Source organism: Podarcis tiliguerta, assembly GCF_965153285.1.
Source record: "Podarcis tiliguerta genome assembly, chromosome: 3".
NCBI classification, from domain to species: domain Eukaryota; kingdom Metazoa; phylum Chordata; class Lepidosauria; order Squamata; family Lacertidae; genus Podarcis; species Podarcis tiliguerta.
This window is the reverse complement of record NC_139536.1, coordinates 58016675-58042347: the sequence shown is the minus strand read 5'-3', so window position 1 is coordinate 58042347 and position 25673 is coordinate 58016675. Positions and strand designations below refer to the sequence as shown.

The window sequence follows — 25673 nt, the reverse complement described above, 5'->3', positions numbered from 1 at the left end:
CTATCAGACCATGGAACTAGCATCCTGCACAATTAGATTACAGATTTGTAAAAGCTATTTACTTGCACTTTCCCCTGGACTCTAGGCTTTTACTAAGCAAGAGACCATCTGACTCACAGACTATTTGTAGGCACCTGTTTTAAATGAGCCAACAGGATATGGCTATGTTGTCTTTTTGTAATTTGATCCCACACTTAGTTGGATGCAGTATTGTCACCTGATCTATCTAAAAACAATTTTTTAAAAGTCCTACATTACTCCACAGAATTGATGCAATGCTGTCTGAAAACATATACTGGAGGTCATAGAAACACTGTAGCAAATGCAATCTATATTTTCATTTTCAAAAGGAAGTGCATTGTGTAAGGAATTAAACAGCGGATTGCTGATATACAGAAAAAATGCTTTCAACATTAGTTTAGTTTGAAGAAAGAATTTATGTTCACCAAATATCATGATTAAAATTAAATTAAAACAAGCACCACAGCCTCAATTAACCTTTAAAAAACCCCAAAACCTAATGATTCTCTACTGCTGTGTAGATATGACCCTTTGCCAACTGAGTGAATGGCTCAAAAGAAAAAGAAATTAATCCAAACATGAACCGGGATAACAACAACAACAACAACAACAACAACAACAACAACAATTTATTATTTGTACCCCGCCCATCTGGCTGGGTTTCCCCAGCCACTCTGGGCAGCTTCCAACAAAGATGAAAAATACACTAAAATGTCACATATTAAAAACTTCCCTGAACAGGGCTGCCTTCAGATGCCTTCTGAATGTCAGGTAGTTGTTTATCTCTTTGACATCTGATGGGAGGGCGTTCCGCAGGGCGGGCGCCACTACCGAGAAGGCCCTCTGCCTGATTCCCTGTAGCTTTGCTTTTCGCAATGAGGGAACCGCCAGAAGGCCCTCGGAGCTGGACCTCAGTGTCTGGGCAAAACGATGGGGGAGGAGACGCTCCTTCAGATATACTGGACCTTTAGGGCTTTAAAGGTCAGCACCAACACTTTGAATTGTGCTCGGAAATGTACTGGGAGCCAATGTAGGTCTTTCAAGACTGGTGTTATATGGTCTCGGCTGCCGCTCCGAGTCACCAGTCTAGCTGCCGCATTCTGGATTAGTTGTAGTTTCCGGGTCACCTTCAAAGGTAGCCCCACATAGAGCGCATTGCAGTAGTCCAAGCGGGAGATAACCAGAGCATGCACCACTCTGGCACGACAGTCTGCAGGCAGATAGGGTCTCAGCCTACGTACCAGATGGAGCTGGTAAACAGCTGCCCTGGATACAGATTTGACCTGTACCTCCATGGACAGCTGTGAGTCCAAAATGACTCCCAGGCTGCGCACCTGGTCCTTCAGGGGCACAGTTACCCCATTCAGGACCAGGGAATCCTCCACACCTGCCCGCCTCCTGTCCCCCCAAAACAGTACTTCTGTCTTGTCAGGATTCAACCTCAATCTGGTCTCTATTTCCTTCTAAGGGTCAAGAGCCTTTGAGGTCAGGAGAAGCTGAGTATTCTAAAGCAAGCTCATTTGTGATACTAAACATTTTCAATAGGAATTTTTGTATTTTGATATACTTAAAAGATTCTTAAAAATGGCATTTTACCACACTTTAGAGAGCTTGTATTATATACATACTTGACTTGTTCGCTACCATGTCATTAGCTCTTTTAATGTACAGTAGAGAAATTAGCTTCCTCTGCCAAATGTAGGCATGTAGTGATCATACGTAGCTCCCTATCTTTAATGATGTACAACCAAGTATATCTTTCTATTTGGTTGGTTTATAACATAATTAATTTTAGTGAACACTGATTTGTTACACAACTCTACCTTTCAAGTTCATATACCAGCTCAATATCCATTTTCCAAAGGAAGGGGAAATGCAAAATTCAGCAGAGTATGATATCCCCCTTTAAACATGGACATTCTCTATTGAAGCATCTACCCAGCATCAACCTCATCTTCAATGAGGCCAGGAAATATTATTAAACACAACATGATGCAATATCTTCTTTGGAGAGATGGAAATGAAACTTTGTGTGCATATTCAAGATAATATGTTAAATTTCATGTTCAAACCACAAACACCACTCATGACTGGATTTCAAAAGGGCCAGAACAAGCAAACCCTCTTGAAATTGCTAATTTGCGGGAAGGAAAATTAAAAATGAATGTATTTTATTGTTTTTTTTCTTACCCAGGAAGCATTTGCAGGGCAATTTTTTAAAAACCTCAAAATACTGGCATTTTATTTGCCACAAGAAAATCTAGATTGGGGCGAGGGTCGGTGAGACACGAGGTTGTCAAACCACCGCACATCTAACATTGCCTCCCACGTCTAGAAGCACTGCAGGCTTGAAAAAGAACCCGGAAATCCTGGTTGGAAACCAATGGAACAGTGCTCTCTTGGTTACAGAACAAGGAAAAATGTAGAGTGACAACCCAACGGCCTGGAGACGAAGCTTCCTGGTTCATTTGGATGCTGTTTCCCCCCTCTCACGAGAGGAAGCGAAAGCTATCAATCGGAACACTATGGAGGAATGTAGGATCTTAGCGGAAAAACACAAGACGGAAAAGCAAAGACAAGAGCTCACACTTTTTAACACGCACTTACTATTTCGTGCGCAAAACGTGTGTGTTTGTGTTTAATTTTCACATGACCTTGCAAGTGTGGGAGATATATACTGCAAGGTAGGCAGGAGCTTAGCCTGACCATACAGACCACCGCTCATATCTGAAAGCTGGCTTTGGGACTGAGGCAGAACCGAAAACCTCAACAGAGAAGCCCCTTCAGGTTGCAGGAAAGGTCGAACAAGCGCCAATGTCTCCCTCAAACCGCCCCCCTCCCAAGTACAAAGCAGGTAGAAAAAAACCCTCATGCACTTGTGCGAAGACGGTTTTTCAAACAAAATGCATATAGTTCTATTCGTGCGGCCTGTGGATTTCGCTTCTACGTTGCCCCATCGCGGAACCTGAGCCCTGTGCGCGGGATGGCAGCCCTTAGCAGCCTCCTCAGAGCCTCTCAGGTTCTCCCTTTCTTTCTATGGGAAGTGGCCAGCTGGGCCGGCGGCGCGCGCTCCTTCTGCCTCCCGCTTTGGCGCGCGCGCCGCCCATCCGAAGGCTCCCTGCTCCCCGAGCGCGTCTCCGTTTGCCTCTTTGCTCTCTGTCTCCGCCGGGCGGGTTCACTCGGGAGCTCCGGCCCTCGCTTGTGCAAGAAAGGGGCGGGGGGCCGCGGCAACATGGCGCTCGTGCCGTGCCAGGTGCTGCGCGGCGCCATCCTCCTCTCCTACTTCTCCATCCTGTGCAACTACAAGGCCATCGACATGCCCGCGCACCAGACCTACGGAGGCAGCTGGAAATTCCTGACGTTCATTAATTTGGTAAGTCGGCCGCCCGCCCGCACCGCCTCCCCCCTGCGCGGGCGTGCGCACCTGGGAAGGGCGGCCGGACGCGCTCCTCCTCCTCCTCCTCCGCCGCTGCCGAGCGACGAAGGGGGCGAGGCCCGCGCGGGGAGGAGAAGCCCCGCTGGGCTCCTCGAGTGCCTCGCGCTCCCTTTGGCTTCCTCCCTGAGAGGAGACCTTGACTGGGGCGGGGCGAATGCCCCTTCGGTTCCCGGGGTTGCCTAACGGAGCCGGGGAAGGGGAGGAGCCCGCGAGGGAAGCTGCACTCATCCAAGCGGCGAGAAAGAAGAGATGTCCCCCCCCTCTCTTTTATCTTTTGTCTTCTGTTGTCAGTTCACTAATCCCCGCAAACGGAACAGATCGCCAAAAAAGGAGGGAGATTCTTCTTCATGTCAGGGTCTGGTTTTCTGGGCATGTCAACATTGATCCAAGACATGCTTCCCCAGACAGCTCCCACTTCAGGAAGAAAGGATCAATTGCATCAATGGAGGATGTTGTAGTTATAGTGGCAGGTCATGACGGTATAAAGCACCAGCATGTTACCCATTACAGAATTTATTCCCCTCCCCCCCCCAGAAAAAAATAATAATCAGGAGGGAATAGCTCACAATATTTCTTTCAAAATGGCCACACTCATCATGTATGAAACGAGGACACTGGTCTTCAACTGGTGGGTCTGATCCAAGGTGGGTTGCAGCAGGAGCACTTCCACGGTGCAGGGTAGAAGATTTAAAAAAGGGCCCCCAAATGTGTGTTTGGGTTAACAGTGGTTCCTGGGTCTGAAAAAGGTGAAGATCATGCACTACGAGAAGGCTTGGGAACCTTCTAATCTCCATTTGTCCTTGGGCTACAACCCTCATCAGCCTAGCATGGTTGGCAGTTGGAGATGATGGGAGTTGCTGGATCATAGAGAGCATCTGGAGGGCCAGAGTCCCCCATCCATGCACTAGAACAAGACATTTGTTCACCACCCCTACACTAAATACACAGTTGTAACTGCTTCTTCCCAATATTACCACATATGCCATCACGATCACATACAGTAGCAGCAAGTGCCATTTTGTCTGCTGTTAGTGAAAGGCCCAGAAATTCCACACTCTGTGCGAAAGCGGTGTCTTAGGAACATAGCAAGTTGCAGTGGTCCACCTATCTCAGTTCTGTTGTTGATACTCACTGGCAATCGCGTTCTAGGTTTTCAGGCTGGAGCCCTTTCCAGCTCCACCTAAAGTGGCCCAGGATTGAACCTTTGCACCTTTTGCATACCTTAGGTGGGTACAGCCCTTTCCCCAGATAATCTGTTTTGCCTACACATTGCTTAATGGTGTTTATAAGTTACTCATGGACCACAGAGTTCAAATTCTTAGGTCACACAGTGATGCTACAGTGTGCCTGGTTGCAGGCTGTCTAGCCACCTTGTGACATGACAGCAAAGTCAGTAGCATCAAGAGGGACCTTTACCATTTTGTACTGTGACATCAAATATGAAGAAAGGGAGTTCAGGAGATGGCTTCAGCATGTTTTGTACAATTTGTCACTCTAACATACTATAATACATGTGCATCTCTGACATCATATGAAATGGATGCAGATAACAGGCTGTGGATATATTAGTCATCATCATCATCCTATAGCCCTAGTAAAATTATCACCCATGTTGGCCATTGGTAATGAGTAACTTTCATAACAAAATCCCACCTCTAATTTTGTAGGGTTTTAAAAAGCCCAAAATATGTACTGTCCAGTTTGGGGCTATAGGTTACACATCTTTTACCCAAAGATCCATACTGTGTTGAAATTTGGTGTAGAGTGGGGGAAATTGCTTTAAAGGTGCAGAATGGTAACGAGTAGCTTTCAATGAAAAGATTTGTGGTATTCTTTACTCCCATTTGATTATTACATACTTTTGACAATTTTTTTTAGACAAGATGTTATTTCAGTGAAAGCTACTGATTACTGACAGCCATCATGACCAATAATTTTTACTACAATCATAGGCTATAAAAAAGTAGCTTGTCCAATCCTTCAAGATGGTACCAACCTCCTATTTTAAGGCCTACTTAATTAGAAGGAACAAATCTGAAAAAAATATATTTTTCCCTTCATGCTTTCTGTATCTTTTTTCACCATGGCCCACCAAAATATTTCAGTCTTTCCATTCTCTAAAAGATTCATCTCAACTTCAAAGTTAATCTGATACAGTACTAATAACTTTGATTGCTTTAAAGGTAGAAAGTGATTATGGTATGACTGAGTAATGCTGTAATCTTTTGTATCATGTCAATTGAACAATTAATCTTTTTAAAACTGAATTGTCAATTCTGTCAATTCTTCATGAATTGATTTGAGTTGATGCTGCTGATGAATATTTGCACTGTGTTTTTCCTTTTATATATAGCCAACCTGTTGTCTTTTTTATTGGACATGATTGGTTTAATTGCAACCATTTCCCTATGTTAGCTTCTGTTCACTGACAATGAAATTATAAGGCCTCTTTATTATAAGGCATATTTCCATTGTTTGCAGGAATTTAATCAGACCTTAAGATAGGACTGGTTTTCTTATTGATGGATTGTCTACCTTTTCTTAGTTTGTTTATTTTACTTTTTTCCCAAGTATTAAAGTATGCCAAGTTACATGATTGGGGGGGGGGGATTACTGCAGTTGAGAGCCACTTTTTTCACTGAATTGTGCAGTGTTATTTTTGCAACACTTATGGGGCTGTTTAAAATAAGGACATACCTTATTTAAATTAGTTTCTCCCACCATATTATATGTAAAAAGTTGCCAAATTAACTGATTGAAACTGCATTACTTTTCACAGTTTTCAAGGCTAGCACTGTTGCACTTTGTCACATTCCATTTATCTTCATAGCATCACAGAAAGTGCTTTATTTCTTAGACTGCATTCATATGAACAAAAACAACAGTATTGGGAGTAGTTAGGTCTGTCAGAATTGCATGACTTTTTTCTAACTGTATACTTTTGCTTTATGTACAGTGATGCACAGCTCACATTCCACTCAAAAGTAGGCTTACGTGCACTGAAGCAAGGTGCAGATAGCTGGAGTTTCCTCTACTAGCTTTCTAGAAAGGAAGTTATCATAGAACTCATATTAATGATTAATCTATCCTGAGAGCTTTCTTACCCGGGGGTAACTTGGTCATTAATAGCATCCTGCAAACTGGTAATGCAAAGCTATTACACATTGGGAGCAGATGTATGTGGGTGTGTGGGTGTGGAATAGCTATCTTTATGGACTCATTTTCTCTGCAGTAGATTATTTGAATCCTGCGATGGGTGGAGCAAGGCATATTGATTGTATATGGGCCCCATTTGAAAGAGAAGAGTGATAAAGATCGCAGATATTGAGCAAATGAAGCCTTTCCAGCCATTCCTATTTACTGCTACTTAAATTTTTGAATTTTTGCTTGACATGCAGCTTCTAAAGTCATAGAAGCTTTATTAGAAAAAAAGAATTGGGAACCAAAGTGAACCTAACTAGTTTGGAAAGTATTCTAGTTTGCTTGACTGTGTTTTGAATTCCTGACTACTAGGCATAAAACAGTTTGGGTGTTTTTTTAAACAGTACTTAGTGATAGCCAGATGGCAATTCTATTTAAGAAACAAATGTTTTCCATCCTATTAGTACCACTTCGCAAGAGTATAATGTTGGATAAACGAAGAATATTTATTATTTATTTTGGACACAACTTCGGTCTTTGGACCACAGTACACAACCTCAAACTTTGGCACCACACAGACAGAATTTAGGTTCTTGATACATTTGAAGGCTACAGGCAATTTGTGAGGAGCATGTCATTTAAAATAAAGGCTGACTTGCAGGCTGTCATGGGGCAGTAATCTCTCTCAGCATTAGACTTTGAGAAACTGCTTGTAATTGTGGTAATGTTATATACCCTTCATGTCAGTTGTTTGTATCTTAGTTTCCTATTGAGAAAAACACATGATAAAATGTGTCTGAGTTTTGGGGGAAATGTGAAAAATAACTATATTTAGTCAAAAATACTTTCTTGCTTTGTCTTTACTGTGCTTTGACTGATACTGCTGAAGTGCATTGACAACCTTTTTCTGTTATTCATTTATTCTGTTAGTTGTATGCCTCTTTTCCACAAAAGAACCATGCTCAAAGTGACTAGCCACAAAGAAAGAGGAATGCAACAGTACAAAAAAATTCATAGTAACATAGAAAGTCAATAACAAAGCAACAATTTCATAACATAGCAAAATAATAACAATAGCAATTGCATAACATAGCAAAACAATAGCAAATACAATAACTTATTTAAAAACACATTCCAATACTATAAATATTGCAAGATTACACTTCGACAACATGCAGCATCCAATAGCAAAAATAACAAGGGATCTTCACCTTCGTCTTAGAAAGACCCCTCCTATGATGCCACTCAAAGTCCCTCTCTTGCAGCAGCTACCTATAAGATTTCCAGGGGCAATGGGTGGTGTAGCTGGGAACACTTCTCCCATGGTGTTTATAATTGTTTGTGTAAGCCCATGACTTTTTCTGTATGGTTGCATGTCTACTAATTTTTTCTCTAAGGTAAAATAATAGATTCTCAGCAAGTTCAATTAATTAGCATTAATGGCACAAACTATGACCAATAGTGCTACAACTAATCAGATTAGAACTGTGCCCTATCTATTTGGCCACACACTTTCTCCTTTCATTGCAGACTAATCCTTACGTTATCTCATTTAATTATTAAACTTTTCTCCCAGCTATCCTGCATCCACGGAAGGTTGCAAAGTTGATGAAACGTCATTGGCTAAAACAACGAAACCTAAAGAGTAAAGCTGTTATAACTGGCAAATCTGCTGTACATTTAGACTAATGCAGGCTTGGGTTGTTTCTGTCGGATCTCAGAGGCCCACAGGATGTAATGCAAAAGGACTCACAAACCCTCCTTCCTAACTACTACCAGGGTTGCTAAAGTGCCTTGTGACACTTTCCACACATTGGGAGGAAACAAGCTTCTGTGCAAGTAAATCAGTTGTGCCTAAGACTGGTTGCTGAGACTCCAGTCCTGTGCTTTTTTGAAGCATGAATCCAGTTCAGGTCCCTTGGTTTTAGAAAACTGTAGATCTGAATGATTCATATTTTGATTCTAAACTCATCTCACACATCGGGTTTGCATTGCTCATCAAAAACCAGTCCTACATTATTTGGCTTCATACTTCCATCCACAGCAGCACAGTTTAAATTTTTTTGACCATGGTATTTTGATTTCATCTGCAAAAGGGATTTACTAATTTTAACAACTCTTCTGGAAATTGTCTTTGAAAAGGAGTTGGTTGGTTTTGGCCAATTGCCTTGTCCAGCGTGGCAGGGGCATACTGTGTGTCTGCATGACTTGAGCAAACCTGGAAACGCTTTGTTCCTCAGCATTATTTCCATCAAATTGCAAGTGGTATCTGCTTCCTAAAATGAATTAGACCGCCCAGATGCTGCTTGAAAATATGCTGCTGTTGAAGTGTCTGGAAATTGGCTTTCTCTGAGTTTTCCTAGTCTTAGTTTTAAACAAATCACCAGAATGCAGAATTTTGTTCAAGAGTTCTCAATGAATGCTTTTAGATTGAAGGATTGTTTACAGGGTGAATATAATGTAGTACTTGAATTAATTTTGTTTCCAGATAACTTATTGATCGTTTACCTTTGCACTGAAGCAAGACACAGAATATCTAGTTTGGTAACTCCCAAAATCATTGGCTGTATTGCTGCGCTATCACAGAGGGTCTTAATATTCCAAGTGCTGTAGGATGCTGGTGTTAACAGCAGAATGTAAAATTTAAAAATCCTGTACAATGAATAACTTTCGCTCAGAATATGGAAGGCTGTATCTTGGTTTCCCGGAGACCTGCGTTGTTACTCACTATATACTGTCTAGACAGTATCTGTCTAGTGGTAGCTCACCTCTGTATGCTTATATTTATTCCTGTCCCGTTGTCTACAGGCCTGTTAAGCATAGCAGTCTTTGTCCCTTTCCGTGGTATGTGAGATGGTCTTGTTGCTTGGCATGCAAATGTATCTGAGATAAGACTGGAGAGTGATGTCATCCAGAACATAATGCCTCTCATCAGCTGTGGGAAGCAGTGCTGCTTCATTTCCTATGGAGAAATGGTGTTTAGGGATGGGATAGCTCTTTTTCAGATGAAAGGTGTCAGATTACCCAACACTGACCATTAACGTCTGCTGCATTTCAGCTTTGAAATAATACTTCTAACTTCATTGGCAAATTGTTGTTTGGTAGAGAAAGCCTATCTGACTTAAAGAACATGGGATTTAATTATGATTTTCATGTTAATGAACACTTTCTATCACTAATATATTAGTGACGTTGTTCATTTGGTCAAATATTCAACCAAACATTACTATTATAACCACTCTATGGATTACAGTATTGGCAGGCTAACCCATTTTCATGACAATCCTATTCATGACCTTCTTCAGACAAGTGCTCCCCTCATCTTACGAAAGAAATTTCTGAAAGCTCTTGCTGTTAATTAAAATAATACTTTTCTCTTAGGGTTGCAGATAACAAACATTCTGTTTGTTTATTGCTTAAAATGTAGCTGTAGTCTTGGTTGATACCATATCCTGGCTTGCAGAAAATAGAATAGTGGGATATTAAATATAGTACATTCTTTTCATCTTCTTTTCCCCCCCGAACAGATTATATTAAAGCTTTAAAAAAGGTATACAAAATATCAAATACCCAGTATATTTTTAAAATTCCAAGGATAAAAGATTAATCTAAATAAAAACCTAAACCAAAAATGGAAAAGAAAAAGAGAGGGAGGAAGGTGGAGGAAGGGAAAAGAAAAAAAGAACTTCCAATTCTTCTAATATATATAAATTGTTCAAAACATTCACTCCAAGGTAATACTCAACTATTCCACTTTCTATAAACCAATACTTTCTCCAATCCTCAAACCCAGATATCATAAGTTCATCTTCTTTTTCACACAAAAAGTCCATAAGGGGTTTCCAATCTTTAGTAAATATCAACGTCAACTCTGCTATCTTGGCTAAATCCAATAATTTTTGCAACCATTCTTCCATGGTAGGTAATGATGACCCCCCCCCCAAAAAAAACAACCTTTGTGCATGTAAAACTCTCGCCGCTGTGATCATAGAATAGATTGAAATTCTTTTTTCAGCTTCCTAAAGCAGCAACGACCAGGCATATTTGAGTAGGCTGTGTCTTTCTGTTGGCTGCAAAGGAGTCAGGTAGTTGATGCACCCAGATGGAACCTTTGAAATATGTATGATAGTGGCAGCTGTGTGGGGGAAGGGTGGTTTGAAGTGTCCTGAAGAGGAGGGTCATTTATTGTGTAAGTGTCTTTTTACATAGTTATAAAGCTGAACAGAGAGAATTAGGGAGCACTCAGTTTCTATCCTTTACTTACTTGATAAGATCCTTGAATGGGTGCCTCTCCCACCTACTCACTTCTTTTGGCAGTGCTATGCAAATTTGTCACGAGACCTCATTGTGTGGTAGAGAACCACTTTCAGTTCCATTCTGCCTTGCTGTGATAGACAGGGCTTTAAAAGAGTGCTGCCAAAATCTGGGACTGGAAGCAGACAAGCCCACTTCTTCCTGATTTCTCCATCTTTCCTCCCTTCTTGTTCTTTGGGTTGTCTGTTGCAGCAGAAGGTGAGGAGAGAGGAAGCGGGCTTGAAAGGCCAAAAATAGTTTAAAATTGGGGTTGCAGTATTCCCTGCCAACGCAGAGGCATTGAGCCTAGCCCTCTTGAGTGATTCCTCGTGACCAAGTCAGAGACTTGCTGAAGTAGCTGCAGGTGGAGAGGATACTCACAAATGCTTTTGGAGTAAAAAACCCACCACTGACTCCCCCTATGGCCTGCACTCACCCTGACGCTTACAGATTAGACCAGGGCTAGAGACCCCAATTCCAGAGCAGCAATAGTGAGGCAGGCCCATTCAACCAGACTGGACTGATAAGCCCAGTTCATCTCTGCTGTGGGTAAGCATGGTTGCCCTGGAAAGAAGAGGGCAGAGTAAGTAGAATACCACCCATAGTTTTGTGGTGCCTAGGAGCCTGTGTCTGTTGTCTGAAGGTTTAGAATCTAGCAGAGGGTCTAGATGGCTTAGCCTTTAGTATAAGAGACCCTGTATACATTTCATTACTTGTTTTGTAATTCACTTCTCCCCATAGTCAGTGGAGTAAGGGAGGCTGTGCACAGGCCTGGGGACAATCCTAAAGTCAGGTGTGTGGAATGTTGACTTTTCTTTCCAGAGTCCCCAAGTGCCCTTAGAACAGTTTGTACGTGGCAGGATGGGCTGTAAATGTAGAGAAAGCCACATGCAAGCAATAACCCTAATGGTAAACATTGTTTTCCTAGGCTGTTCGAAGTCATCTGCTTCGTTCTTTCTTTAGGAACAAACACAAGGGAGAGCAATAGTGATGTTTGTAGTTAGCGTATTTTCCGCCCTATAGGACGCACCGTCCCATACGGCGCACCTAGTTTTTTGGGGGGGAAATAAAGGAAAAAAATTATTTCCCCCCCAGGCGCAGGGTTGGGGAAGCCCGAGCTTCCCCCGACCCCAGCCCCCAAACAGGCAGCTCTCTGCAAGCCGTGGGAGCCCAGTGCTGGCTCCCGCTGCTAGCGGAGAGGTCCGCGAAGCCTGGACGCGCTGAGCTCAGCGCGCGCAGGCTTCAGCATGCAGGCACCTCTCCGCCAGCAGCGGGAGCGCTCCCGCTGCTAGCGGAGAGGTCCGCGAAGCCTGGACGCGCTGAGCTCAGCGCGCGCAGGCTTCAGCATGCAGGCACCTCTCCGCCAGCAGCGGGAACGCTCCCGCTGCTAGCGGAGAGGTCCGCGAAGCCTGGACGCGCTGAGCTCAGCGCGCGCAGGCTTCAGCATGCAGGCACCTCTCCGCCAGCAGCGGGAACGCTCCCGCTGCTAGCGGAGAGGTCCGCGAAGCCTGGACGCGCTGAGCTCAGCGCGCGCAGGCTTCAGCATGCAGGCACCTCTCCGCCAGCAGCGGGAGCGCTCCCGCTGCTAGCGGAGAGGTCCGCGAAGCCTGGACGCGCTGAGCTCAGCGCCCGCAGGCTTCAGCATGCAGGCACCTCTCCGCAAGCAGCGGGAGCGCTCCTGCTGTTTGCGGAGAGGTCCGCGAAGCCTGCATTCGCCCCATAGGACGCACCCAGATTTCCCCTTCATTTTTGGAGGGGAAAAAGTGCGTCCTATAGGGCGAAAAATACGGTAGCTTGCTTCTGGTAAAAACCAATGTTTTAAATTGTCTTTATAGCATCTTCTCCATAGGACACTATGTCAAGAGGGCCCAAGCTACTCGTTGCCATCTATTTCTTGAACTCTACCTAATTAAATAAATATATCAAAGTTTTACTTCCCGGAGGCATGTAAAGAATTGATCAAAGACTGTGAGCTATCAAGAGCAATTTTTAAAAGCGTTTGTTTCTTTGCTGTGCAAGAACAACATCTCTAGAGCACTTCAAAGAGAATATGTTGCTGGAAATGGTGTTTGAAAAAATTACTGTCTTAATTAGTGGTAAACAGTCAGAGCAAAACGATACTTTTTAGAGGTATAATAGTGTTTATTCATCATAGCCCAAAGTACTTTGAGGATTTTCAGATAATTTATTGTTCTCCAAGTTCTTCAGAATAATAAGAGTTTGAAAATTTGGCTTCCTCTTGGTTTCTGAAGTTGCTTTGATCCTATCTCAGACATCAAAGTGCTCTCTCTCCAGCTCTGTTGCTAGTTGGTTTCTTCGTTTTTCCACTTGGGGTTTGCTTAAGTTATGTTATGTTATTTATTTACTTTGGGTAGTACAAACGTGGCTGCATTGTTTTAGTAATATCTTATATGTGTATTTAGAGCTGGAAGCAGATGATCTAATGTTTGGGTCACGTAGTGAGGGAGAAGTACAGAAAGAAATGGAGCCTGCAAGCTGGGGTGAGGGGATGGGACATGAACAAATGGAATACCTGGGGGGGGGGGGGGAGATTGTTAAAGGAAGCATTCCAGAAAGGCCAATGAAGTGAGGAAGAGAACATGGAGCAGTTGCTGGCACTGATGGTGACTGAGAGGGAGGGGAATCCCATGCCTTCACCTACTGGCCAACTTTTGCTAGAATGCAGCTGTATCATGATCCATACCAGCCATATGTTTGAACGTAGTTTGTGTACTAGAATGCAGATAGGTTCTCTTTTGCAGTCACTGAACTCTTGACAGTTTTATGTTTCATTATCAAAATGAGGGAAATTCTAGAAAGCCACCTTCATTTTTAAGGGCACAATTACATCTTGATCCTGTGCAGAGTTAGGCACACCTAAGCCCTTTGGTTTCAGTGTGCTTTGATGCACTTAACCCATTTTTATTTTGTCATAAGTGTGATAATGCAGTTGCCCTCAGTTTTTCTTCTAGCAGGAAAGCAGGCTATGTGTGTGCATTCTCACTCACTTTCTCTTCCTGTTCTTTAAAAAGCCTGGCTTAGATGTTCCATTGTTTAATTCTCTGGAAATCTGAACTCATAGTATGACCCATGGATAGTTGTCAATCTATCCTGTCTTTTTCTTTCCAGGATATCCTGGAAAGTGTGTTTTGCCGCCCAACCACCTCATGCCAGTACCCCTTCTGTAATGGTGTTTGTATCTTCCACCTAGTTATCTGAAACTATTTGCAGGCACCTGAGTGGGGAACATCTGCATTCTGCTCTTGGTATTCTGTGTTCTGTGTGTTGGTCTTAAGGACAGGGGATAGGCTTTTGGTAGTGCTTCAAAGCAGGGAGATGAACTAGTTTGCTTTTGTTACTTTCCAATTCTGTACCAGCATTCATGTGTTCAAACCCCAAGAAGTCTTCATAGCATGGAGAAGCCATTTGGAATGCAATGACAATATCTCCTTGTTTGCTACTCCTACCTATAAAGTGCAGCCACATTATGCTATCTCACGCCCATGAGAACCTTTACTAGCCTTAATCCATGACATTCTAAAGCACTCCTAAAATGTCAGCAGAAATAGTTTATAGCCTTTATTTTAAAATCACTTAGAAATACAGTGGTACCTTGGGTTAAGAACTTAATTCGTTCTGGAGGTCCGTTCTTAACCTGAAACTGTTATTAACCTGAGGTACCACTTTAGCTAATGGGGCCACCTGCTGCCGCCGCGCGGCTGCTGCGCAATTTCTGTTCTCATCCTGAGGTAAAGTTCTCAACCCGAGGTACTACTTCCAGTTTAGCGGAGTCTGTAACCTGAAGTGTCTGTAACCCGAGGTACCACTGTACAACATATTGGTACTGGGCAACAGTCCTAACAGGAAATGTTTTAATTTCACCTTATTTAAAGAAGTATTATAAGAAGCCATTTTGTTTTGGATTAAGTGGGCAATCTACTCTGCATGTTAGAGGAAGTTCACATATACAATTTCTCTGCTATGTATTAGGGGAAACATTTCACTAAGCTAATCTTAAATCAAGCTTACCCCCTCCCTCCAACAGAGCAAGCAATTTATTCATAAAAAGTTAGGGGCTTTCCTCCCACTGGAAACCTTATCCTTAAGCCCAGTTTAGTACAGACAGCTGCAATGCATGTCTCTTCCCCCCTATTTAACTAGCAGTCCCAAATGTTACCTAGTCTGTTACATGGCCTTTCCCACTGTTTGTTGATTCTTGGCATGCTTCCCAGGATATATCACTGATCACATTTGTAGCATTGCGTGTAATATTAATATTTAAGTAAAAATAATGGCGTAGCCTGCGATGCTGACTAGGAGCCAAACAAAACTGAGCTTTAGAAAAGAAAATGTAAAAGATGTAATCTAATTAAAAAAAAAGTATTCCATATAAACATATTTGCTGAATGGATGATATAGATTTAATGAAATTATCCTGCCTTGTAAACAGGATATGGAAAGCAATAAAGACAGATTTTGTATGTACAGCTAAACTGGAGGGAGGAAGGAGGGGAATAGCAATTATTAGAAAATGACTTTGGCTAGAGGTTTTATGTTTTAAAAAAATATATATTAAAAATGCTGTTCCTTTAAACACGTACCTATGAAGTTAGATGTGTAGAAGGTATGGCCATGTTCACATGTGACAATAAGCCAAGAATGTTGGTTTAATAAACTATAGTTAACATAGTCCGATCACTTCCATTTCACTCCTTCCTTGACATGAGCAGATAAACAAACCAGGTTGTGTCATATCCAAACCTGAGAAATTGCTGGTCCTCCCTTGTGCAAACAGAAGTGCAGTCCATAGGTGCATCCTTCCTGCTACAAGCAAGTTTAAGGCAATTGTAAATAGTTAAATAATTCGTGGAATAAATCACCAGTGATATCTTTCTTCAGAGTGATGACCTGATGAGACAGCCCGAGTTCTTCTGTTTGCAAAGGCTTTGGCGTCGTGGAGGCATTCCCATAATGCCAAAGCCCTAAGTGCTTTCTGAAGCATAATATTAAGTAAAGTATTGTGTGTTGTATTCAGAATAGACCCATTGAAATTTATGACCATGACTAACTTAGGCCCATTAATTCCAGTGTCTCTACTCTGTGTAAAAGTTAGTTGACTACAAACTTATGTCAATGTGAATTCACCATAGCCTTCCCCTAAGACGCCAGTTTCAGTGCCCAACTGGCCTGACCAGAAGTAATGGGCCAAGTTATGTGAAGTGCTGCTGGGATGATTGTCATCACACAGTGCCCCCTGGGTTCAGTTGCAGTGTCTCTCTTCCAGCCAGGCCAATACATGGGCCTGGCAACTGAAAGCTTCGTGGATAAGGCCCTCAACTCCCTCTTACCGCATTCTCAAGTTTTTGACTGTCTGTGGTGACAAAACAGCAGCCTGACTGGAAATGCTAGGCGTAGACACTCAAGGCTATGTTGGGTTTGAAACAAAACAAAAAAAGAGTTACCAAAAAGACACATTTAGAAACAAGATTGAAGGACTGTCTTCCTCAGTTGCTGATTGGCAAAGCAACACAGTCTTTCCCCCATGTTCCAAATTTCAATAAATGTTAACTTTGGTTTAGTAGGTTCCTCCCTGCTTCTTGAATTATGCTCATAGTTAATGTCAGTGGTAGATGATGGGGTGGGACAGCTGTGCTCATCTAACCTCCAGTCACCCATGTTTGCTGCTGTATACTGAGATGGAGATGGGGAGAAGCAAGAGGACAGCAAGGCTGGCACAGTGCAAACACATTGGCGGAGCCAGTCTAGTGCATCTGCTCTGCCAGCATCAACACCAGTTCACTCCTCACCCTCTCTGTCCTGGGATGTAGCAGGGATGTGGACAGCTGGAGGTCAGGTGAGCACCTCCACCCCACTGATTAATGTGCACGGTGGGAAACATTGCTTGCTGGGGACTAGAACAACCCATTGGTGACCTGAAGCAAATGAGAAGGGAAAGAAGTTTTCACCTGGCATAGATATATAAACATTGAACAGCTTAGTGTCAGAACCATATCGTAGTCCCTCGTGATTTATCTGAACTTAATACACTGGATTCTATAGGATTAGGTGACTGTTGTCCATTTAATTCCAGTCTAAACTTTATAAGAAGCGAGATGGAAATAAACCTGCTGAGGAACTAACTGGTTTGATCTCAAGGACAGTGGCCCAGTCAATCACACTTCCAGTAGTAAAAGAGATAAGTTGTCTGACTTAATGTTTCCTTATTTGATAGTATCTTCAACCACATTTTATGCTTAAGCTTAATGTGTGTTCACCTCACTACACCATGCCAAAGGATTGACAAATGACTACAAGAAGTACACAGAGGTGACAGGAAAAGTCATAACAGATAATCTAGGGAAATAAATCATATTCTGCTTGCTTCAAAGGAAAAACACACTTGTGGATCTGGCAGACTTGTAAGGTGAAGGTTATGTGACCTGGCAGGTTTTCAAGCAATTTGTTTTGCATGCTGAAAGATCTAAATGCTTTTGCTACCATTTCCAGCTGCTGCCTTTTTGAGTTGATAGTATATCCTTCCATTCAAATCATCCTTCTGGGAGAAATGTTTCTGGGTATTAATGATCTCCAGAATGCCTAAAGGTCTGGATCAGGTAGCTATGTACCATCATGGTTGTTTAATTATAGTCATCCATCTATATTAATTAAAAGGGTCTGCTCTGACTATAACGTTGAGGAATTCACCTGAATCTTTGTTTGTTTTACACATATTCAAACCCATTTTATTATTATATTACGAGGAATATAATTTGTGCGGTTAATGTGTGTAACCACCAGCCATTGTGCACATTCACCAGGCCTTGTAGAGAATGTGCACATAATCCTTCTATGAAGAGGGAATTGTGCACATTTCCCTGTCTTGTCTACCTCAGAGCCATATTTCTGCAAACCTAAGAGGAAGACATCTGATTGTTCCAAGGGTCAGTTTGCCCTAACCTGGTACCCTCCAGAAGTAGTTGGACTCCCATCAGTACCAGCCAGAATGGACAATGATCAAGAATGACAGAAGTCTTCACATTTGTAATTGTGCCTATTCCATGTTGTTCTTATGGCTTTCTTAACCCACATGTGAGGAAGTGATTTGGAAATGGCTGGTGATTCGTAGTCTTAAGGACATGTGATTGTAAAGACACATTTATCACGAGACGCTGTGATGTTTGGCAAAGATTCCCCCCAAATGGCTCATCAGATGTGTCTCTTACACTTGTGTCTCATTATTGAAATGATACAGGGATACATATCTCCATCCATGTCCTGTCCACTTTGCTGCATGCGTTTGGGGACATAAGTAGTGAAGTGGCCAACATACTCAGTTTAGCTGAATGGAGGCATGGGTGGCTGGATCCCCTCAGTGACCTTCTTATAACACCACTGCTGATGGAGACAGGCTTAGTTTATGATTGATTAGGAAATGTACAACTTATATCCCCTTAGAGAATGGGTGTGTGATTTTCTTTGAAGCTGCTATTTGAAACAGTTCTTTTCTTATAGCTTGAAGAAGAAAAATCTCAGTTACAAAAATAAAAAGCCCATTAGGTCATATCTCAAAATGTTGCCAATGCAGTATTGTCCCCCAACACACATTATGGAATGCCTTGTCTCACTTAGCATTAAAAGGGATGTCAAGATGCTTTCCACCATTGCCTTCGGGAGACGGTTCTATGTTGTCATTGATTTCATAGCTAATAAGTATTTCCTTGGGATATGCCTACATTTTCTTATTCCCATATCCATGAGATTGTGTTTAGCAATAATTCAAATTAGAAACAAATTTGTGTTCTAAAGTATCTTACCCATTCGTATTCATGAGGGTTTCTGTGGTCTGTTCTATGCAGAAGAGTGATTGTTAGCTTTCGGAAGTGCACAAGATTTTACATCTAAGTAGACTTGCTTCTGAGAAGACATAGGATTGTGCCATAAGTCCTATTTAGTTCAGTGGAATCTACTCCTAGGTAAGGAGGCCTAGGACTGGCGCCTTTGATTCCTATTCACAGGTGGACAGAATGAAGGCAGCCATTTAGTGTGAGGCTTAATCAATTAATAGGTTTTAGTAATGTAAGCTATCCTTGATTATTCCTAGAAAAGTATTGGTCTCTTAACGTGGTCACATCTTTGAGATGGTCTTCATCATCATTGCAGCAAGGTGTTGTTTATTTTAGGGTCTTCCTGCAAATTGTGTTGCTGTCCTTCACATTGCTCTGCTTCTGAAGGCCAGTTGGTCAGGCACAGGAATATAATTCTAAGCAGGTAATACTGGAAAGAATCAGTTTGAAAGCCAGCTTGCATGCAGAAGAAATGCTGTATTACAGCTGCTGTAATACATTTAATAATAGCAGTAATATTTTTGAAATATATATAACAAATAAAAAAGTGGCCAGTAGCACCTTAGAAACCAACTATGTTTGTTCTTGGTATAAGCTTTCGTGTGCATGCACACTTCTTCAGATACACAGATAATATTTTTATTATTTATACCCCATCCATCTGCCTGGGTTTCCCCAGCCACTCTAGGCAGTTTACAGTATTTATAAAAACATAGTAAAACGTCAGACATTTAAAACATCCCGATACAGGGCTGCTTTCAACCATTTTTAGACAAGAACACATGTTTATATGATTGGGGACCTGCTAGCTCAATTACTGGGTTAGATTACAGGAAGCATAGGATTTCATTTCTGCAGATAAAAATGAGCAACCTGTTGGAAGCTGGATCCATGTCCATCCTATATTGGAAAGCCAGTCAAGAAAAGCTGGCAATACAATTGTTAGCATTATTATTACCTCACATCAGTTGGCTAGTTATCAGTTGGCTGTAAATCTCTAATATTCCAGACCCTAACCAGGATGAGATTACTGTCCTGTCTTCAGTCCACACATTTTGGGAAAAGCAGCCAAAAAACTTTTATGTCCTAAGCATGTTAGCAGATTCTTTGAATTCTTGCTGAATTCTGATCAGGCTATCAAAGGCTCAGCTTCATAATATAATCTAGGGTAAAGTGTTAATCGTAACAAATTATGTGGGCCACACTTGAGCAGTGCCATTTCTTAAGTGTTTCAGGTGTTGACAGGGAAGGTTGAAGATAACTGCCACCCATTCTATTTTATTCAAATTTCATCTTGCTATGAATAGAGTTGAGGAGCTGGGAAACACTTGGGACTTTGAAGTAGGTACTTTTATAGTGAAAAGCAGGACTTTTACTATGTTAGCTTTTTGGACAAACTACCACTGCTGTACTTTAGCACCACCTCTGCAGATGGCCAGATGGTGGCATTGCAGGGATCAGATGACCCAATTCAGCAGAGGTTTGGTGACATGAGACCAACAGAGTCCTACCAGGTCTTATAAAGCTGTTAACTCTGGCTCATTCTGAAGAATTTAGCACTGGTGGCACTCTAGACCATAAGCCCTGACAACCTTGAGACCTTTTGCAAACAGGATAGTCATGTTCATCCACCAGCCCTGATTCTGTCTTGAATTCTCTCTCACACACCCCTTTTAACTGTCTGCATCGCGTTCTAAAATTCCTTTGTGATGGCCTCTTTTCTGTTTCCTCATTTCCATGTTAGTGGTTTTTCTGATGTGCCTGATTACTGCCACACACCCTTTCCTTGTGGCTTTCTTTCTGCTTGGCTTCCTATGTGAGAAGATTCCTCACGCAAGGGTAACCTCTGGTATTTTCGATGTATATCTTAGAAAATGGCTTAACAAAATCACTACTGTAAAAACAACTGCATTGGTCTTATTTACAGCAGAGATGGTGTATATTGGCACTCTAATATTTTAATCCACAGCCAGAATGGAAACTTTGGATGTCCTGGCCTGGCTGCCGCAACATCATAATGAAGCTATTGGAACTGTACAGCCTTCAAGATATACAGAATATATATCTTTAATTTTTTAATGCAGGTTATTCAAGCGGTCTTTTTCGGGATCTGCGTATTGACAGACCTTTCCAGCCTCCTTACTAAAGGAAATGACAGCCAAGAACAAGAAAGACAACTAAGAAAACTCATTTCCCTCCGTGATTGGATGATGGCTGTCTTAGCTTTCCCTATTGGAGTTGTAAGTACCATGCAAAGTAATTAACTTCCAGTTTGAGACATGTAGCCCCCACATAGCTCATAGTATACAGTCGACTAGCAACTTTCACACATTTAACTTGTAGAAAGTCTCACGTGGACTCTGGGAGGCTCCTGCGAGATCTTGTGGGAGCCTCCCAGAGCCCAGTAAACAACGCAGAGAGCTTAAAGGTTGCTCCACCTTGCACGGGGGACAAGGCCCACTTGGTGCACTGGCTTCAGAAAGGTAGGGGTGCTGCTGCTGGGGGCATTCCTGAGTTGTTCTGACTATACACAGTTTCATCTTTCTCTGTGTGATGTTTATTCTTTATAGCCTATTAAACATGCCTCAAAGGACCACTTTGTGTAGCTCGTAACACAGTATTTAAAACAACAGTTAAAAACAATAAAATCAACCACAGGTTTGAACACATGCGCATCACAGAAAGTACAGTGTTTTCAAAGGTAGCCACACATAAAGCCATTTGTCATGTTTTAGATCAAGAAATTTATCAAGAAATGCCTCATAGAGGTCAGTAACCTCATAGAGGTCAGTAGGAGCAGGCACAGATAGAGATGTTGGCAGAGTTCTCCCCAACCAGTTTTGGAGAAAAACTTCACGAGTTTATAAAACCTGCCTCAAAAGGTGAGCTTTTAAAGCCCCAAACTCCCAGATTAATCAAACCTCAATCCACCCATATCTCTGTCCTGTCTGGATTGAGTTTTGGTACATTCACTCTCATCTAGTTCATCGCCGATGCTAGACATTAATTCAGAGTTTTCTCTACTTCTCACTGTGGTGAAAAGAAGAAATAGAGCCAAGAGGTATTTGCACACTGATGGCATTAATCTTAAGTCTTTGGACAGCCTCTTCCAGCAGTTCCATGAGGGTGTTAAACAGTGACGCTGGATGGAGAAGAGAGAATCTTAGAGCACTCTGTAGGACTGCCCCAATTCCAACAATTCCTCATCTTCTTAAGCAAGGACAGAACCTATACATTTCTCTGTTATTTCTATTCTTAATTCATACAGCAGTAATGTGTAAAGCAGAAAATTCCACAATTTATTAAATTCAAATACTGTGTGCAATAGTGGCTTCCGTATTATTGTTATTTTTAGAAGCCCTAAGTGTGCTAGTGTGTAGTAAAGAATAGAAAGCATCATTTAGTTGTGTCTAATACGTTTTTTGTCCTTTAACCTTATTTTCAGTTCCTACTATTATATTTCAGTTAGTTTTTCTTTTACTCATAGCAATACAGCATCATAACAGATGATGTGAAAAATGAGATAAAACAGAAATGTAAGGGGGAAGACAACCCAATGCATTGGGTAATCAAACTTGCACTCTTATACATGATCACTGAAACTATAGCAGTCTAAATAAGAGAGAGGCTCTCCAAAAGAGTAGGAAAAGGTCCAGAAAATTGCAACTAAAATGATCAGTGGAATGGAGCAACTCCTCTATGAGGAAAGGTCGCAGCATTTGAGGCTAGAGTAAGAGGTGATACGATAGAAGTTTGTAAAATTATACATGGCATGGGAAAAGTGGATAGAGAAAAGTTTTTCTCCCTCGTTAACACTAGAACTCAAGCTGAATGCTGAAATATTCAGGACAGATAAAAGAAAGTACTTGGAGCAACACATGGGTATGGTTCTTACTCCCACAGGAGGCAATGATGGCCACTAACTTGGATGGCTTTCAAAGAGGATTACAGAGACTTGTGGAGTCATGGTGGTGTGGCTATGCTCTGGCTCCATGGAGGCAGGAGTGCTTCTGAATACCAGTGGCTGGAGACTGCAGGAGGGCAGAGCGCTCTTGTGCTTAGGTCCTTGCTTGCAGGTTTCTCGCAGGCATCTGGTTAGCCACTGTGAGACCAGGTTGCCGGATGGGCCATTCCACATGACTGTTACTATGTTCTTTAAAAAAACAACACTGAATTCTGTTCTTTCTAATTAAGCTTTTTAAAAGATCAACATTTATAGAATGACAAATTGCAGCTACATCTTGTTCAACCACCTTTGCACTAATGTGTGTTGTTGTTATTAAGAAGAACCCTTCCCTCTTTTTGAATCACTAGTTTGTTTCCTGATTTCAAATTCTTAGTCAGATGACACCTTGTCATGTTGCTTTTAAAGTAGAATAGGGAAATGGAAATATTTCTTCACCATGGAAGAGGGACATTGTTTTCTTCGTATTATTCATCACGTTGCCCATGCTGCTGGGAAGCGAGACTGGATATTACAAGCTAGCTGGTTCTAGCTATACAAATCATTCACAAGTTTTGTTTAGAAGCTGAAGGAACTGAAGGCCCTGGTTGTAGAACTATTTATCTTTATTGCAACTTTGCCTGATTGCTGGATGTATTTGCAGGAGATGCAGAAACTCACAGGAGATGTAGAAAATCACATTTTAATTTTGCATGACTTCACAGTAATGTCACAACCTCATGCATTATGCACGTTCACAAGGCAGCATTTCCACGCATCGGGCATGATTATGTAAGCCTTTGTCTCACAATGAAGAGCTTTGCTACATCCTGCAAATAAAGCCATGGAATCTAATTGGTGCCACTGATGAAAAACAGTATTCTGCATTCATTTTATTTCTAATAAAGACATGTTCTTACAAGGCAGTTTACAATATAAATGTTTAAACTAAAGAACTGAACAAATATAATAAAAGCAGCACCAGATAAAATCATATATAGAGGGCCAGCACTGAAATCAATAGAAAACTTGGTGGAATTAAGAAAAAACGTTTTCGGGACTGCTTAAAGGCTGCACAACAGGGAGCCAAGCAGGGTTCTCATGAAACACATATTCTCTGTTTTCTCTCCCCCCCCCCCCCCGTGTTCAACAGTTGATTGGATACATGTGTCAGGCACTGTTTTATGATTCTGATTAGCTTCAGAGTTACTGCACTAATTAGTTCTCAAAGCATTATCAGCTATTTTCTGGGCTGGTTTCACAGGATTTTTAGAGGAGCATGATGGTTTGTAGGGGTGTTCTAATTTTGTTAGAGATTTGAATTGTAAAATCCAATCGGATCTCTCCGAAATATGGAGTAGAGGATCCAAAGGCTCAAACAAACAAACAAACAAACAAATGCCCTTCATCCAAAGGTCAGAGGCTGGTTCACAACATAAAAATCCAAAATGAGAACACAAAATGCATAATAAAACAAAAACTCATTTAAAAGGCTACAAAATGTTAATTAGCCAAAGGCCTGGTTGGAGAGAAACCTACCCATTGTTGTATGTGCATTTGTAAAGAAAATCAAATTGATTTGTGTGATAGCTACATGCCTGTATTTTCTGAAGTGGAAACTGACTAAAATTAGAATTGTTCTTTTATGCATCCTTTTCGTACCCCAGGCATACCTGTGTTTTGGGCTTTCGTTAAACAAATCTGGCCACCTGGAACACCAGATGGTTGCAGCCAGTTTTGCTGAACCATTTCCATCCATAGGATGACTTTGGTTAGGAGACAGATGGAACTTCCTATCTTCTGCTCTCTCTTTTTTCACTTTTACCTCACTGGCAAAGTATAAGTTTTTGTTGCTTCACAAGATACTTCATGTGCTCGCCAACTCTGTTGGACTCACTCCGTTATGATTCAGCTCAACTCACTTTAATTCATTAATATCAAGCCTGTTTTTGTTTCTTTAATGTAGCCCCAAAAGTTCATTTCATGATGCATGTTTCATATGCCAGTTGTGTTTCACAAGGTCACCCTAACCCCTTGCAGTACAATATGTCGTCTTAGAAAAACAGGGGATTTGTATCATTTTCTCCGTTGTCCTGCCTTTCAGTCAGTTGCATGTCAACTGCAGCAAAAGGGGGGGGGGGGAGGGATGTGTGCCAACCCCAGTATTGGCACAAGAAAGGGAGCTACTTCTTGCAGAGCATTTTTACTTGCAGTGCCTTGCATGTGGTCCATCATAACTTATTTTTCCAGGCACAAATCTTAAGTTAGCTTGAGCAGGCATCAGTACTCATCCTAACAGATGGACAAATATATTTGAAGCTAGGGCGCTATGCATTGAGAGAGAAGCTTTCTAGTATAGCATTGAGAGAACAGCTCCCAAATTCTTCTTGTATGGCTAAGAGAAGATCTGTTTTCCTAAGCAAAAGTTCCGCTTTTGGGTGATTGAAAAGGTCACAATAGATGTTCCCGTCAAAAACTCAGGCAAATGAACCTCCATTGTAGGCTATTTAGTTCATATTCACAACACTTACAACACTTATTCCTTCCAAACTATGACAGCAATCCTCTGTGCATTTGAAATATGGGAGCACAATAAACTAATTTATTTATTTATTTATGGCTCTATCATGAAAATGTATCAAAGCGGTTTACAACAGTAAAAATAAGATAAAGCCATACAATAAAAGCATAACACAGAGTTTTCATGTTGGTGACTCCCTTTCTAGACATGCATCATTTCATGACACAGTAATTCAGTTTTACTAGCAAACCGGAGGTTAAACTAGCCCCTTTCCAGCCTTAGGAAGAGTGTGGAGAGCATTTGCGCGACACACCTATACACTGCAGCCAACACACTAACATGTCGTGACAAACAGTTTGGAAAGCTCGAGCATAACAAGTTAAAAACAACAAAGTTAAAAACAAAGATCAGTAATCAGATGTGTAAAGGTAAAGGACCCCTGGATGGTTAAGTCCAGTCAAAGGCAACTATGGG

General features: G+C 41.7%; 1 protein-coding gene across 1 annotated transcript in view; it reads left to right on the top strand.

Moving 5' to 3' along the window:
- The first annotated feature begins 2943 nt into the window (after nt 1–2943).
- The window catches only part of AIG1 (androgen induced 1), a 79420-nt gene continuing 56690 nt past the window's right edge, over nt 2944–25673 (top strand). Inside the window, exons 1-2 of the mRNA XM_083435113.1 lie at nt 2944–3394; nt 20820–20975. Coding sequence (XP_083291239.1) covers nt 3005–3394; nt 20820–20975 — 546 coding nt within the window. The 5' untranslated portion in view covers nt 2944–3004. The remainder of the gene's footprint in view (nt 3395–20819; nt 20976–25673) is intronic.